The sequence below is a fragment of the Seriola aureovittata genome, chromosome 4 (genome assembly GCF_021018895.1).
Source record: "Seriola aureovittata isolate HTS-2021-v1 ecotype China chromosome 4, ASM2101889v1, whole genome shotgun sequence".
Lineage (NCBI taxonomy): Eukaryota > Metazoa > Chordata > Actinopteri > Carangiformes > Carangidae > Seriola > Seriola aureovittata.
The window spans coordinates 12,394,611-12,411,734 of NC_079367.1; the positions used below are offsets into that span (position 1 = coordinate 12,394,611).

The 17,124-nt window shown below is 41.3% G+C and overlaps 1 protein-coding gene across 2 annotated transcripts in view; it reads left to right on the forward strand.

Moving 5' to 3' along the window:
• Window positions 1-13,889, forward strand: part of hip1 (huntingtin interacting protein 1) — a 45,180-nt gene extending 31,291 nt beyond the window's left edge. For both annotated transcript variants that reach the window (XM_056373830.1, XM_056373831.1), the window contains exons 16-31: window positions 249-365; window positions 791-892; window positions 2,900-3,094; window positions 3,403-3,550; window positions 3,722-3,808; window positions 4,176-4,283; window positions 5,302-5,438; window positions 5,539-5,649; window positions 5,971-6,029; window positions 7,631-7,724; window positions 8,430-8,530; window positions 9,044-9,149; window positions 9,386-9,509; window positions 9,751-9,812; window positions 10,709-10,826; window positions 10,928-13,889. In XM_056373830.1, coding sequence (XP_056229805.1) covers window positions 249-365; window positions 791-892; window positions 2,900-3,094; window positions 3,403-3,550; window positions 3,722-3,808; window positions 4,176-4,283; window positions 5,302-5,438; window positions 5,539-5,649; window positions 5,971-6,029; window positions 7,631-7,724; window positions 8,430-8,530; window positions 9,044-9,149; window positions 9,386-9,509; window positions 9,751-9,812; window positions 10,709-10,826; window positions 10,928-10,938 — 1,680 coding nt within the window. In that variant the 3' untranslated portion in view covers window positions 10,939-13,889. The remainder of the gene's footprint in view (window positions 1-248; window positions 366-790; window positions 893-2,899; window positions 3,095-3,402; window positions 3,551-3,721; window positions 3,809-4,175; window positions 4,284-5,301; window positions 5,439-5,538; window positions 5,650-5,970; window positions 6,030-7,630; window positions 7,725-8,429; window positions 8,531-9,043; window positions 9,150-9,385; window positions 9,510-9,750; window positions 9,813-10,708; window positions 10,827-10,927) is intronic.
• The last annotated feature ends 3,235 nt before the right edge of the window (window positions 13,890-17,124 follow it).

A 17,124-nucleotide genomic window follows, 5' to 3' on the forward strand; every position in this document is an offset into this window, starting at 1 on the left:
CAGATCCCACTTCTTCATGTTTAAAAAAACGTCTTTGTCCTTTTACCCGACTATAAAACCTGAAACCTCCAAGTTAAATTAAGTGCTGTCGTCTTAGTGTCCTTTTATATTTGCCCCGAGCTGAAGACCCAGTCTCTGTCCCAATTATTTTGTGGTGTGTTTCTTTCTGTGCATCTGTGTCCCATGACCTTTTGTGTGTGTGTTTGTGTGTATGTGTGTGTGTCTGTCTGTGTGTGTCTCTGTCGTAGAACGCAGAGGTGACCCGGCAGATGACAGTGGCCAGGGCGGCGCAGGATGAAGTGGAAGCAGTGAGGAGAGAGATGCAAGAGAAGGTGAAAGCAGCCCAGGAGGCTGCAGGCAGACAGGTGAGGACGAGACAAATGTTGTTTGCCCCGTGCCTTCCACTCCAGTGTTTTGCAGCCAAATGATTTGCTGTGGGTCCAACAGTTCTGTGGTGAAAAACTCAAAAGCTACTACTGTGGGGTGCATGTGCACAGAGCTCTGATGGTGAGGAAAATACGAGGCCCACGGTGCAGTCATTTGGCTACATTTCTTAAATCAAGTGTGTGTTGTTTGAGATATAACAACACACACTTGCTTTTGAGAAATTGTGGATACCTTTTTCAACCTGTACAAAACTGTAAACTTGAATTGAGTCAGCTGAAGTTTGTAAGACTTTCTCAGCCCCGACTCTAGACTGTAATTTCTCTTAAATCTTCTTGTTGTTGTTTGTTTACACACAGAGCTGACATGAGTTGTCTAAAGTGAGATTTTGACTTGTCTTTCTCAGGAGAGGGAACAGCTGGAGCAGCTTCAGGAGCTGCAGAGGGAGCTGGTGTCCAGCCGGACAGAGCTGGACTCCCTGAAGACCACCATGACCACGTCGCAACAGGTCACTCTCCTCTCACTTTTAACTACATTTCTCACAAAAAGAGGGGCTTAAATCTGCTAACTAGACCCCAGAGGTGCTGCTGTGAAAAGTTACTGAAATAATTCATGACGTCCCAATTTTCTGTCCTACTAAAAAGAAAAGATTAATGATATGAAACGTTTCATCCTGACTAACAGACCTGGGTAATGTTAATGGATTGAAGTCTGGATAAAACCTAATAATGGGCTGCTGGGACTCTGATTCCAGTCGTCAGTTATTTGATGATCTCACACACACCCCACCTTTGTAGTGTTAGTTACCACATGAATTGGCCTGTGCCAGGAATCTCTTTTCAGTTTTAGACACGAGTAACATGAGTCTGAATCCTGGATCAGACTTTTGAAGAACACATTTTGAAGACTAACACCTGACTTTATCTGGTAACAGCTGGTCCTGGATCCTGACTGGATCCTGGGGGAAGTTGACCGCTCCTGAGCTTCTATCAATGAGTGCATGCTCCAAATTGAAATCTTCCACCATAGTCCATGGTCCATAGACCATAATAAAATTTTCCATTTTCTGTCACACTCATACTGCTTAGAAACACACTCAAAACTGTTTTTGTGCCTTTTTTTCACCCTGTCCGTCATCCGCACCGTCACTCCCTCCTTTTCAGTTTTTGTCTTCCCTCTTAGTCACTGACTGTTCCTCTGCAGGAAACATTTCAGAGGCTCAAACACATCAAGTTTCTGACAGAACTGATATGCTAATGCATTGATTTGACATTAGTCATTGAATGAATTTGTTTTTAGAGTGGGGAAATTTGTTTCAACGGTAGCAAAACTACTTCTACCCCCTTCTTTTCTTCTTAATCCTCTCCCTGCCTGCGTTTGTCATCTCTGCACAGCTGAGCCAAGTGGAACTTGCAGATGCCAAGATGATGTTTATAACAGGCGCCTGAAAGCATTTATTTAAAAGAAGAGACCAGAATGAAAACACAGAAGGAGTGAAATCTTGTCCAAACAGCTGCTTGTGTAAATGCAGATGATTGGTTCCTTGCTTTGTGCACATTAGTGCAGGAGGATTTTATTACAGTATGAGCTTTATTCTGTATGCCTGTGAGTAGCTAACAAAAAATATGCATAAATATTTATAAGAGGATAATTGATTGGCAGAAATTAAGCTTCGAAAGCCATTAATTTACATTATTCATCCTCACAATCCCTCCCAAACACACTGATTTATTGTGACTCCCTTTGCTCCGATTTAACGTGTTTTTCTCTCCATGCACCACTCCCCGTACCTCTCATCTGTCTCTCAGCCTCCCACTCCTGTTGTCCTATTTTTGTAGCTACTACTTATCAACTCTGTCACTCTTTCTGTCCTCCTCCATCCCTCTAATCTCAATAGTTCTTTTCACATACATCAGCCCACAGTTTATTGCTCTCGTCTCATGCCTCCTGTGTCCAGCTCTCACAGGCTCCCGTCATAAAAATCATACTCTTAACAACTCTGTTTCTGGTCCATCTCTCAACATTTCTCCTTCTCTGTCGGACCTGCTGGCAACCCAGGCTGTAAGTCTCTCGCCTGCTCTTCATGCATACACCTCATTATTTAACTCTGCTTGCAAAATTATGGTAATTAATAGTCAAAATATTTAATTTCACAAACCTCCAGTGCACAGGATTCGATATAACTTCACTTTGTTGCCATAATTCATGATCACTGCATTGCAGCCAAGTTGCGTGAGTTCCTTCGATTGCATGCGTCACCTCAACCCGAATTTCTCTGGAGACTACACCTCTCCACAAACCTGAATGGGAGACAGTGTTGTTATAATCAGTGGCTGAAGATCAAAGTGTTTTTTATTGTGAGATCAGAGCACTCGCATCACACCGCATCCTGACAACCACGTACCATCGTAACCATGTCCTCCTGTCTGTTCAGTGTGCCTCAAAGTCATTCAAACCTTGTCTCTTTCTTCATCTTTATTTCTTTATCCCTCCATCTTTCATTTCCGCCGTGCAGTCGAGCAAGGTGCTCAGCACTCAGCTGGTCGCCCTGGAGTCTGAGAAGTCTGAGCTGGTGCAGTCCTTGTCCAAGGTGGAGGCGGAGCTGGTGATACAGGGAGAGGAGCTAGAGCGAGTCCAAAGCTCACTGGCAACTGAGATAGAAAGCGGGGTGAAGACAGCAGAAGCCCTGCAGAATCAGCTCAATGAGAAGGTGAAGAATTGTCATTTTCTTAATTAAGTCTCTTAATTAGCTGTAATAAATCAAGCAGATGTTTTAGCACCAAGTGATAGAACCACTGAGAACCGGTGTGTCTAATGAATAGCTTGACTTTTTGCATTTATATCTGCTTCTGGCTTATCTAATAAAGGTTCTGTGTGATAAGTTTAGCCTTTGTGTGTGTGTGTGTGTGTGTGTGTGTGTGTGTGTGTGTGTGTGTGTGTGTGTGTGTGTGTGTGTGTGTGTGTGTGTGTGTGTGTGTGTGTGTGTGTGTGTGTGTGTGTGTGTGTGTGTGTCCACAGGAGAGCAGGGAGCAGGCTTTGGAGAGCCAGCTGGTGGCAGCTCGCTGGTCCAGTCTGCAGGGAGCTGTGGAAGAGGCAGAGAGGATCATCCAGGACTCGCTGGCTCAGATAGACGACCCGGCACACATCAGCTGCACCAGCTCCGCGGGTCAGAAGCTAATGCTTTAACTCTATAATAGCACAGAACAATCCTGTTGTTACTCAGTGAAGGAGCACTGATTAGTGCTGTGTACTGTGTAGTAATGTTAGTGTGCATGCTCTCAATTTTATGCATTAGCTCCCATCTTACTCCCTTGTCTTTTTTTTTCTATCTCTGCAGACTACCTAGCATCCAGATGTCAGGCCTCTTTAGACTGTGTGGACCGACTCCATTCTGCCAGAGAGGCCTTCATAGCTGACAACACAGGTGAGAGGACTTATGATATGTAATGTTATCTAATAAGCTAGTACATAATTAGCTGTTTTAACTTATCTTGTGGCGCCCTTGATCTATCCAACAACCACAGACCTTAAATATATACCTGTATTCTAAGGTAGTGTACTCTACTATACTATATTTAATCTACTGCAGTTGTTCAATCAGCTGCAAACTTATGAAACATAAATAAAAAACATGAGACATATATAAAACCAAAACATATATCTTCAAAACAGCAATAGAATAGTGATGTAAGGTGACGTGTGTTTATATCGACTGAGGTATGTGTGAGAGCTCTGCGGCTGTACATTCCCAAAGATTTGTAATAATTTCTAACTGTAATCTCTTTGTCTAGGTGTGTCTGACCTGCTACGAGTGGTGACCCAGTGTGGCCACCTGCTGGGAGACACCATCGTTCAGGGTAGTGCCACCTCCCACATGGTGCCTGTTGAGCAAGCTGATGGTAAGTTTCTTGCTTGAGTGCGTGCCTTTGTGTGTATGATGCAGAGAGAGCAGGAGATGAATAGATTTTGGTCTCAGGTTCTCTCCCTGTGTTAATCTGTGGGCGAGTCAGTCAGCCTAGACATGTACATGTTCTGACAGGTCTGTGAGTGTTACATGTGTACAGTGAGGTTGGGCTGTGTAAGTTGAATCTGTTGTCTCGCTGGGATATACATTAAATTGCAGCGTTGGAAAATAATCTTCTGGTGAGTCTGAGACTGTAAAACCTTGTAGTCTTTGTATTTGAATGTCCTGCTGCTGCAGTTACACTGTGATAAGAAATAGCTCTTTAAATAGTCTTCAATGTAGAATCTCAGCCAAAACATACATGGATGGAACAAAATTGCTGACTTCACACTGAAGTAATGTTTGCAGAATTTGCTCTCGTGGGAGATGTGAGCAGCCTGGGTAAGTCCAAACATGCCCAAATATAATGGCACTCTGGCCAGCAGTCTTATTACTGCAACAAAAAACAAACACAGAGAATTGAAACTGGGTCGAACTGAAGCTGCGTCTGTAGCTGTGCCTCTGGAAATCGATTGAGAGTGCTTTGCATTGACCCTGTGTCCATCTATACTATGGAAAAACATTTGAATTGAGCTTTTAAAAGCCCATGTACAGTGGATGCAAATCAGCTGGCTCTCCTGCGTCTACCTCGGCAACTGCTGTGGAGATAGTTTTGGTTTCCCTCATCCTTCTGTCAGAGTGGCTGTTTGATCTGTTGGTTGACACTTGCCCTGGAGGGCATCAGTATAATTAACACTACAGCTGCAGCCACTAGTGCCACTGCTACACATCAGAGTTTACAGAGGACGCAATATTGTATTGTCACTGAAAACAGAGCGTAAATAATATCACAGAATGGAATATGAAAGCTTCTCTTTAAAATGTGTTTTTTTTTTTTCCACTGTCTGTTTGTATTTTTAAAGACAGTTATTTGGATGATAACACATGCCTGTCTTTGTCTGTGTCCCTGTCAGCCCTGTCAGAGAGTGTGAAAGCGTGCGGGGCCGAGGCCCTGGCTCTGCTGGGGCAGATGAAGCAGCAGGACAGCATGACTGCAGCTGACAACAGCAAACTGAAGGCAGTTCTGGAGGCCATCCTGGCCACTGCAGAGGTTTGTATTCTAAAATCTTTCCCATGATATAGACCCCAGTAAAAGGTTCTTGTGCTGTATTATTTGACTTAAGTCCCTGTTGGTCTTTTGACCGTTTCAGAAACTGCGTCCTCGGGGTTTGGAGCTCCAGCAGGGGGAGCTGGGAGATCTGGTGGAGCAAGAAATGGCTGCCACTTCTGCTGCTGTGGAGTCAGCTGCTGCAAGGATAGAGGTGTGTGTGTGTGTGTGTGTGTGTGTGTGTGTGTGTGTGTGTGTGTGTGTGTGTGTGTGTGTGTGTGTGGGTGTGTGGGTGTGTGGGTGTGGGTGTGGGTGTGGGTGTGGGTGTGTGTGTGTGTGTGTGTGTGGGTGTGTGTGTGTGTGTGTGTGTGTGTGTATCAACTGATGGCAAATGTGCATTTAGACATACTTGCTGTGCGTGTGAGCGGGTCGTCCTTTGCCTGCTGTGTGAAAACGTTGCCCCCTGTTTCACTTTACAGCAGTACTAACTTCAAAGTGTTTTTTTCCTCCTTTGTGCCTCTGTGTGTCCCAACAGGAAATGCTCAACAAGTCTCGAGCAGTTGATACAGGAATCAAGATGGAGGTCAATGAGAGGTAAAACACAGATTAGGGTTGGGTTTGAGAGCTGCACAGACATATTTTTTCTGTAACATCACTTAGTTAATCATAAGTTCAAAAACACAATCCCCTGTCATCCAGCTGAAAAAGTCAGTGTATTTAGCTTCTTTTGATTTTTCTTGATTATTGGGTCTGAATAATTATGTTTAAAAGGGCCAATAAAAATTCTCTATAGGAAAAAAAAAAGTATATATGGTCTAGTGTCTTCCAGAGAAAAAAAGTTTAACCCTCAAATTAACTGTATAATTGAAGAATCTTGCATCTAATGAGTTTGAAAAGGTTGCAAGAAGATTTGAAGTAGATCTTCCAAAAGTATCACCATCATCACTTACAAGAATATCACATTTTCCTCAAATAGAAATACAGTTGACCCACAAACAAACGTTTCTACTTTCTATGGTTTCTCTCTTCTCCATAGGATTAATAATGAAGAAGAAACCATAACTTAAGAAAACTGGAATTATCGGTGGCTAAAACCCAGAACAGCAGCAACTGTATCTCTGCGGTGAAAGAGAAGTGGCTAAATAAAAATATAAGAAAAATACAGAGATTGAGGAACTGGTTCATCTGTTACAAACAGATAAATACAGCATACCAAGCCCCCAACTATTTGTTTGTAAAAGAGCTGACCACAAAATGTAATAGATGCAAAGGCAATGAAGTGGAAGAGGAGGAAATTGAGATCCTTTTCAATGATCACATGGTATTTCAGTGCAATTGCAGATGGTCACACACTGGGGCCGGATGTACAAAGATTTTCATCAGTTCAGCTGCGAAGCCTCTGCAAACTGTGAAGTCTGAACCCGGTGCAGCACTTAATGTCTGTCTGGAAACCAACCTAATTCATTTTTCTCCAGTATTTAGTCTGTAGTTTTAATGTTTATCACTGGAGCAGCTTCACAAACTGTTATCACCTTATAAACATTACATTACATTATTGGGCAGAAGCTTGGCTCTCTCTCGTACCTCACATCAATGTGAGTGTGCATGTTGTCTAGTAATGAGATTTGCATCCTCTCTTCTTTAAACTCTAAAGACAAAGATAAAATTGTGTATGTGTAATAATTCTCTTTGTGTGTATATTAAGTCAATTGAACTGCACTCCCTTATTTCTCTGATCTCTCCAGGTCACTCAATTATTGATTTAAAAACTGTTGTTTTCTCAATAACTGCTGCACCACCGCTGTGAGAAATAATGATCGAAAGAAACAAACAGCTACTGCAGCTACAAATACTACTTTTGTTTATCTCAGTTGTGCTTTGGTCATTCAATAACTAGACTGTGGGGAAACTATTTCCCAATAATGAAGAGGCTGATCTCCCTCTGTTTTGAGCTCCACCGTTCAAAAAGAAGCAGCTGCAGGTCTGGTTTGATGATATTGTTTTGGCTACACACCTCACAAACTGAGCAGACTGGACAAGAACAAGTTGCATCCAAGATAACTTGTAGGCATAACACTGAACAGACTCCATGATGTGTTGCCTCCTATGAAACGGAGGGATCAGAATTAGCAGCAGCTGATACAGAGTTACAGTGTTTTCAGTGTTGGTGTCCTGTGCTCTGTCGCCCCCTGCAGGATCTTGGCCTCGTGCACAGAGCTGATGCAGGCGATCAAGGCGCTTGTTCTGTCTTCCAAAGATCTGCAAAGGGACATCGTGGAGAGTGGCAGGGTGAGCTACACTGCAGTTTCACTTCTTTACCTCTTCCCATAGTTAACAACGGAGAAGAGTTTTGTGTGATTGTTGGCAGACTTCTCACCAAATTTTGGATCGTTGGCAAATTTCTTAAATTACATCATGTAACCTCCCTTTTTCAAATTCACAAATTTAAATTTGCATGTATAAAGCCTAATTTCTTTCTCTTTTTCCTTTTATTATAAATTGAAATACTGAATATGCAGCTATGAAAAAATACCTCGAAAAACATAAGGAAATCCTTACATTATAATTTAGTCCAATCACTACTAACTTAGACCACAAAACTGGTCAGCATCTCTGACACACACTGAACAAAAAACGAACAAATGCAGCTCCACAGATCCTGTATTTATTGCAGGGTGTAATATTGGATTGTACTATGATGTACAGATCTGCCTCATACTGTGTACAGACTAGAGCTGGAACTATTTGGTGATAACTTTATTGTTCAAGCTTCTCCGATGTGTTTATCCTTGTCTGAAATTACAATAAACTTAATATCTTTTGGTTTTGGACTGTTTGTCAGACTAAACATGGCATTTGAATGCTCCCTTGGACATGTTTAAATAATAATAATTGGCAAATCAATCTATAATAAAAAATAAAAAAGTAATCAGTAGCGGCAGCCTCTGTGCTCATGGGAGTTTAAAAAGTGTAATTTCCTCTTTTATCCACCAGGGGGCAGCCTCCATGAAGGAATTTTATGCCAAGAACTCCCGCTGGACTGAGGGGCTGATCTCTGCCTCCAAAGCAGTGGGATGGGGCGCCACAATCATGGTGTAAGTGTCAGTCCTCCTGTGTGTGTCTCTTACTCACAACAGTCTATAGAAGTGCTTATGTTTATAGAGTTAGCAGTGGGAAAGTTTACTGCAAGCAGCTGCGACCACTCTGTGAATCCTAAATGTCCCAAAGGATGAAAAAAGAAATAAGATAGATAGATAGATAGATAGATAGATAGATAGATAGATAGATAGATAGATAGATAGATAGATAGATAGATAGATAGATAGATAGATAGATACTTTATTTATTCCCTAGGGGAAATTCATATGTCCATTAGCTCATTGTTGATAATAATAATAATAATAATAATAACAATATCAGTTGATAATAAATAAGTGACCTTTACAGGGAAATAAAGAACAATCAAAACATTCAGTCAGGTTTTACGTGGGCATGGGCGGACATTCATAAATTGGGTCAAGGACAAAGTAGTCTTAACCTCAATATTAAAATAACCTGACTTACTGAATCCCTTGGGTGTATTTTTGCTCTGTGTCATGTTGTTACAGGGATGCTGCTGATCTGGTGGTGCAGGGCAAAGGGAAGTTTGAGGAGTTGATGGTGTGCTCACATGAAATAGCTGCCAGCACTGCACAGCTAGTGGCTGCCTCTAAGGTGAGCAAAGACTACAAAGTTTTCACTCCCGCAGTGTAGTCTTTGTGTGGAGAAAACACGCTATAGCCCTTTTTCAATCTGTCTGGCGTTTTATACAAGAAAATGGCAAAGATCGTTTTTACTGGATGGTTTAAATTTTTTGGCGTTAAACTAAGACAGTTGGAGGAATACAGGTATAAGCAGCATTCCCATGGCATGTAGATGTCATGTCTCTTGCCTTGTTTTTATCTCTTCAGGTGAAAGCAGACAAAGACAGCGGCAACCTGCACCGTCTGCAGCAGGCCTCCCGCGGCGTCACGCAGGCCACCGCAGCTGTCGTGGCCTCCACCAAGTCTGGGAAGTCCCAAATTGAAGAGACAGGTGAGAGAATCACATTGACGAGAAGGTTAGATCGTTTGGTTTGATCCCTAGCTGATGCTTTACAGAGTTATTTATTTATTTTATTTGAGCTGAATTTGATCATAATACAAAATGTCCAGCTGTTATCTTTTCTAACTTTAAATTCACAAAGTTGTTGTTCTGAATTCCTACCAAAGGTCAAGTAGCATTTTTCTATTTAACCTATTAAGTTGAATGTAGACTTCTTCGCTTGTGTTTCCAGATACGATGGACTTCTCCAGCATGACTCTCACACAGATCAAACGACAAGAGATGGATGCACAGGTACGCAGCAGGTTACAACAGAAAGGCACTGAGCGAAATATCCATCTTAAAAAAGTCTTTCACTAAGTAACTTCACTCTTTGTGAGAGTTTGATCGAAAACCTCTTTCCACTTTGGGCCATAACATTAGAAAATCTTATTCTCTATGATTTTGAAAGTAACATGAGTTTGACTAAATATAAATTAAATGACTTTCCACATTAGATTCTGGAGGTATATTGTTTTTCATCCATTGAGAAGCTCAATTTCAAACTCGTAAGGACACTTCACTCTGTGTTGCGGCTCTGCTTCTCCCACAGTGAAAGAAAAACATTGAATGGTCTGGACCTGCTCACACACACACACATGCATGGCCCATTGTTGTAAACACACACAGAAATCTCCTGTGTGAAGGTTATTCAGTGTATTTTTAGGAGTCGAACTCAAACCTGTGTAAACAATGATTGTTAACTGGGTTTTAGAATTTTATTTACCGCTCCCCGGTGTAACCTAATTTAGCCTGGACTACATTTTTGTGTTTTTAAAGAAAGTATAATTAATTGTAAATCAAAAGTGACCTCTTATGAAACCTAGCTGTTCATAGGGAAATTACACCAAGGTAACACAGTTAACAATGAGTAAGTTCATCAAGTATCTCTCATGATACCCAAGAAGAATAATAGAATCAAATGATGTCAAGGATAGATAAGAGTGGCTCATTTAAATTGTATGAAGAAAATCATACATTCATACTTTCATTGTACAGTAAAAGCTGGTTTGATCCCTCCCAGTCTGTCTGCATGTAACACTTAAAAATCTGTTCAGGATTTTGGGTTTTCCCCCGGTTTACGAGGGGAAATAAAAGGCTACAGGGAAATGATGAGGGTGTTCGACCTCGCCCTGTCTGTGTTTCCTCAGGTCCTGGTTCTGGAGCTGGAGACTCGACTGCAGAAGGAGCGAGAGCGTCTTGGCGAGCTGAGGAAGAAGCATTACGAGCTGGCCGGGGTAGCAGAGGGCTGGGGCGCGGAAGAGGAGGGTGAGGATAAAGGGCAACCTCTCCGCAATGAATATACCCTAAAAGTACTGTCGTACAAATGTCAAAACGACTAAAATCTGTCCTTTCCGTCTTCTCCACAGGCACTGGTTGAGACCTCCCACCCCTCCCCAACCACCCCTCATCCCCCTCCTCTACCATAAGACCGGCTTCTGTCTGCCTCTTTCTATTTATACACACACTTTTCAGTCTCTTTCCCCCTTGTTTTCTTCTCTCTTTTTTTTTTGCTTGTTTGTTATCTAAGCCAAATGAAAAGGTGCTTCTTTTCTAAACCCGCTTCTCCACCTCTGTCCCGAAGCTTCCATAAGGGACAGCACCAAGGGCTCAGCGAAGGGGGTTGTCGAAGGGAGGAATAAATGGATGTAAGGAGCAGAGTGCAGGAGGGGGGGGGGCTACAGTGCAGCCTGATGTCACAGCCTCATGTCCCCCTCTGCCTCTCCCCCAGGACTGTGTCTGTCAAAAGAAGTTGATCCGTTCGGCCAAGTATTTATTGTCTTCTTCTTCTTCTTTTTTCTTTTTCCCACGGTTTTTAATAACGAGGAGTCGCAGCAGAAACGCTATGAGCACAAGGTCTACTCAAGACATCCCAGGATGCACTGCACAAGGGCCAAACTCTCAGCAGAAAAAGCGGAGATCAGTGACTGTTCGCCCCACCCCAGCCCCAACATCATGTCTCTGTGTAACATACACGGCATGCATGCTCTCCCATGAAAACAAGTGTTGTTGGTCCGCGTTGTGAGCTTATAAAGCTGTGGGAGCCTGAGCTGCTCTTCATCTGTCGGTGCAGTTTGACGCTCTCTTCCTCCCTAGTTTCTTCCTATTCTTTTCTCACTGTGAGTTATCACCTTATTAAGTCCATACCGCTTCACTGGCTGGTTCACTGGACTTTCTGCCTTTCCCCTCCTCACCTTTGTAACGACCATGACTGTTAACTTGACCTGCCCCCTCTTTTTTTTTTTGTTGTTGTTGTTGTTGTTTTTTCTTTTTCTTTTTTTTTTTTATATTGTAACAGAAGCTTGCCTGGAAATTTTAAAACTAGAACAGGGAAGTAGCACACAAAACAGTCTTCTCCCCGTGAGCGTTGAGACTGCCGTCTACCTCATGCTACATCGTCAGAGGTCAAAGGTAGCGGTGCATCATGGGGAGGTTGAGAAGTGTTGCTCAAACATTAATGACATGGGGTCATTTTTTGTTATTTTCCCCTTTAAACATTAAAGTTAGTAAAGGAGGTTTAATGAGAGGAAACCCTCTTTTTTATGTAGAAAAAAGCCACAACACTGAGGTCTACTACTTTTTCTGTTCAGTAAAGTGTTCATTTCTTCACAACAACAGCTCGTGTCTGGCAACAAACAAAGAGTTGTTAAATAAAGCTGGAGACCCCCTCTTGGTGCATATTTTTAGGTGTGTCTTTCAGTGGTCAAGCAGCACTACTGCAAACCTGACAAAGAAGCAGCAGCAGCAGCTTTGGAGGTAGAGCTGGGATCCAGTCACATAATGAACTGCTAACAGTGTCGTCTTCTGACAGACGGCAAGTATCTGCTCCTCCTGGAGACGTAGTGACCCTGCCAGCAGGACGACCGTGCTCCCGGTGAGGATGATAATCCTTTTAGGGTATTGCAGGAGACAGGACTGCCAGCTTAGTCAGATAAATCTGCAGAAGAAGCAAATGAAAATCCTTAAAAGGTTTGACATTTTTGAGTCAAAGTTGAATGTGAGGTTTCAAGAGTTTGAGGCCATCCCACTGCGCAAACCTTTTACTGATGAAATGTTAAAGATTTACCTGCCTCTTCAAATACCCTGCAGGACTGATAGTTGACTGCAGTTTTATAAATCCTTCACTAACGGCCTGCATTGCCAGGACAACAGTGGACTCTGAAGTATGCAGTACACAGACTGCAGTGTTTAATAGCTTCCTCAAGACCAAGTAGCTGTGTATATAAACTACAAGCCTTTTATTGTTGGAAATAATCTTTTGCTTTCTTTTAATCTAAAAGCATTCAGTGGCATCAATTTTTTGCATCTCTCCAAGTAAGGATTCAGTTTAATTGAATGAGGGATACAAAATGGTGCACATGAACGCCCCACATAACTAATATAAGTCATTATTTCTTCCGTAAGAGGTTGTTATTTAACAGAATTTCCTGCTGAGACTCATGAACTGACTTTCAACTTGTTTCCAGTGGACTCTTGTGAGAAGACTGACCATGTTTCTGTGTAAAAACCACAACATGAGCAGGCATCCATTTTGAACCTTATTTCTTCTTTCTGTTCGATGATGGCAATGATGATTCTCTTGGAGTTTGTCTCTCTCTGTGTCTTAACATACTTAGTTTTGACGCTCCGCTTCAGCTGCGTATCTCTAAACAGTTGTGACACTGGGTATTTAACAGACGCTGGTCAAATAGTATTTGCCAATAATTCTTAAAAACAAACAAAAAAGTTTTAAACCACTTGGAGCAGCAGATGGTTGAATCATAAAAAGTGAATTATTAAATATACTTATTATTTTTCCTATTCAACACCACCCATCTGCTGCACCAACCATGGCTAAAGCTAAGAGCAAGTATTATTTGTAGTACTGTTGGCTCCAGGTCTTTGTATTTAATAAGGATTTTAGCTGTGTTCTGTCACTTCTCCCACACATGGGCAAAACGGTAGCTGATTTCATTAGAATAATTGGAATATAAAACAAAAAACGTACCATAAAAGAAGGATACATCCGCTTTTTATGGTATTACAAGTGTCTTGAAAGATGAACTGAATGCACCTTGAGTGATGTTTTGGTTGTATTTTTTTCCCAAATATTCTTTATTAACCTCCCTCTCTCTTTGTCTCCTCTCTCTCTCTCTCTCTCTCTCTCGGGTCTGTGTCTGTAGTCCTACCAGCTCAGCCAGCCTTTCAAACTGCCTCACACTGTAGTCAAAGAGAAACAAATACTCACATAGCAACATTGAAATATGTCTTTGTATGATATACTAAAACTTTGTTGGTGGGTTTGTTTTATTTTTTCAGTTTTTAAAATAAATATTTCAACTCGTTAATACAGACCGAAGTGGGAGTGTGGTTTTTATTTTCCTTCTGTGTATTAGACAAAGCAGCTGCTTTCAGTGATCAGGAAATGTGATTAGTGAAGTGGGAGACAAAGTTATTTTCAGGTAATTCAGTTTTATGTTTTTCCTCTCCACAGTATTATTCTTGGAAAAGTTGGATGTTACATAACAATCACAAACAGATAAATTGCCTCAACTGCTGTTGTATTAATCCTCTTACTTTCTAATGCAACACACAGTGAAAAACCTCGAGGAACTCCAACAAAATTAATAAGTAATTGCATTTCAAGCTTTTCATTTTTTAAGGAGATAATTTGTAGAATGATGTCATTAATGATAGTGTTTTCAGTGCAAACAATAGGCTACTTGTGTGTGAGAGAGTGGAAGAAAATAAGGGTGTGTTAGCTCAGTAATTGTCTTTTACAGTAGGAGCAACCTCACATCTACATCAGGGGGAAGCTAAAATCATAATGCACCTAATTGATTTTTATTTATTTATATATTTATTTTTTTTATTTTTTTGGGGGGGTGGATTCTTTTCCAGTAAAAGCATTGACTCATGGAATTTAAAGTGCTTTGTTGGCATTGGATGGAAAATAAATTATTGTCAAGTTAGAGACAAAAAAAAAAAACTGTGTTGCTGCTCGTCCTGCACTGGTAACAAAGTAAAACACACAAAACATCCCCCTGCACGCACGCAAACACACACACACACACAGACACACACAGATTTGTTAGAGGTATTGCAGGACTTGTGAGTAAATGAATCAGCGTAATCTGAAACCACTGTGCTGAGATTACAGAAATCCATAATCTGGGCTAAAGTGTGCTCCGGGATCAGTCTTATTTCCTCGTAGCTTCAATGCAACAGACTCCTACTGAGACGCTAACACAGAAAAATAGAGGCTACTTGTTCCAAGATAATGTCAACCTATGTTATGAATGTTTCTTGTTTATTTCCTCTGCATTGTATATATCCAATGTTTTAATTAAGCTTGGCTGGATTTATTTGTGTATTTTTGTTTGTTTGTTTGTTTTTTTTGTTTGTTTTTTTGCTATCATTGAGATTAGAGGCTTGTCGACACCAAAAGCTCAAAAATTTAACAGTGCAATAGAGTACAAATGTTGACAGAATGAAGCTGTTCATATCCCTTCAAACTGGACAGGTGTTCCTCCACCAGTTAACGAGCCACACCTGGTGTCATGTACCCACAGACCAGGTGTGCCTCGTTAACTGACAGCAAGGACCATGAACCTGCAGGACTCTGGTACAAAATCACAAAATTACAGCAGTAAATCTTCTGTGTTTAAGCAACAACAAGCTGAGGAACTGTTGCAGCAGAAAGGCAAGTAGTAGATATGGTGATGAAAGATTTAGGGATGAGTTAAGTGTCTGCTCTAATTCAGTGGTTCATTCAGGTGTTTGCCAGTTGAGTATAGGTCATTTGTGGGATTAAAAGCTAACAGTGTTCTTGTTCACAGGCCAGTGACAGCTGTCATAGACATACATTTAAACAAATAGTCAGAGTTCATATGGACATCCAATTTCCCCAGATGCACAAACCTAATTCTGGAGACGTCAATTCAGGTTAAAGTTACACAGAGCTATGCTGGGAACCCTTGAAATAATAAGAAGGATAAAAGTGTGATTTGTTCCAATTTAAGAGGTGCAACAAAGCTAACAGGAGAGTCAATGATACAGTCTGCTAAAACGACAAATTGTGTGATGGAGGATCTGATCTAATCTGGCCGATGGTCCATGGTCTTCACAAGCAGAGTCTTCAGTCAGCACTACTTGTTCTCTTCTCCCTCAGTGACGTGGTATGACTTCATGTCCTCATTCAGCAGTGGGCAGGCTACCTCTGATGTGGTACAGTATGCAGTGGTGCTGTGTTGTTTTCTTCTGTGCTGCTGTTCTGTCACATGGGTAATGTGGTGGGTGGTGCCCGTGAGAAAGACGGGCTGAGCTATTTATAGTCTCTGCAGTTCTGTGCTGGGTTGCTTTACAGCAGGTCTCCTGGCGGCAGCAGCAGCAGTAGTGTCTCTGTTTGTCTCCCCTCTGCTCTCCAACACGAGCAGGGACCAACCAGCCACACATATATACGTACATGCTTTAAATCAGCAGGTACGATGACACCGACAGATACAGGCTGCCTGTTCAGTCACTCATGGAAAGAAATTTACCTACAGTGGTCTGCACAGGGATGAATAAAGGCCTCATTATATATCAGTGTGACTCAACATCAAATCTGTTGTTTGCTGCTGAAACAGCATACAAAACAAATGTAATAATATGTCAAATATTGACTCAAACATTAACACCAGTTGTTGAATCAGCATTTGATATGATCTCAACAGACATCTAACATTAGGCCTGGAGGTGTCACAATGCTGGTTGCACAATGTCAGACTTCTATATCTGTCTAGGACTAAGTGCAGCTGTTCATGTCAGTGTCTTCCTCTGGACATATGAAGTTTGCTCCCCTATCACAACCATGAAGAAATAACCTGCAAAATGATGTACCACAATATGGGTTTCCTATTCTTTCCTATATTTTCAATTGTCCCTGTGAAGATTCCTTGTTTTTTACAAAACAAGTTGATTAGTATACTTTTTCACTTGTTTTTAAAAAGGTTAGACTTTAAAGATTTGAATTTCAAACAACAAGGACTTGATGAGGAGAGTTTTGCAATGTTGAAGTAAATTTAAAGCAGACACACAAGAAGAGACAATGGTCGATAACTCGCATTTTCATTTTTACTGTAAACGGCCAGTGTTTCATTAAATTATCAAGATTTATTTCTGTGGTTGAGGGACCGAGTGTTGCATTTGTCAGCAGGCCGAGCTTTTCCTTGAAACCCCTCAGACTCATTGTAGCAACAACATACACACAACAAAATAATTGCAACATCATCACATATATAATTTCTATAATTAATCCTTTATATAATATACTGTACCTTCTTACTTTTTTCTTTAGATTTTCAGTTCTCCAAGAACATATTTGGCTCTAACATGAAGCTTGTTGAGTTTCATTCCCGCTTTGTATTGTATTATAAGTTCATTGGGAATAAATAAGGTAGCGGTAGTGTTTTAGCTAGTAGTTAGATATTGTACTGGGACTTACAGATAAACTGAGCTGGACTCATGCTCACTGCGTTTCACATCATACCCTTTGTTTTTATTCATCTTCTTACACATTGCTTAGACCGGACACAAGCTGGACTTT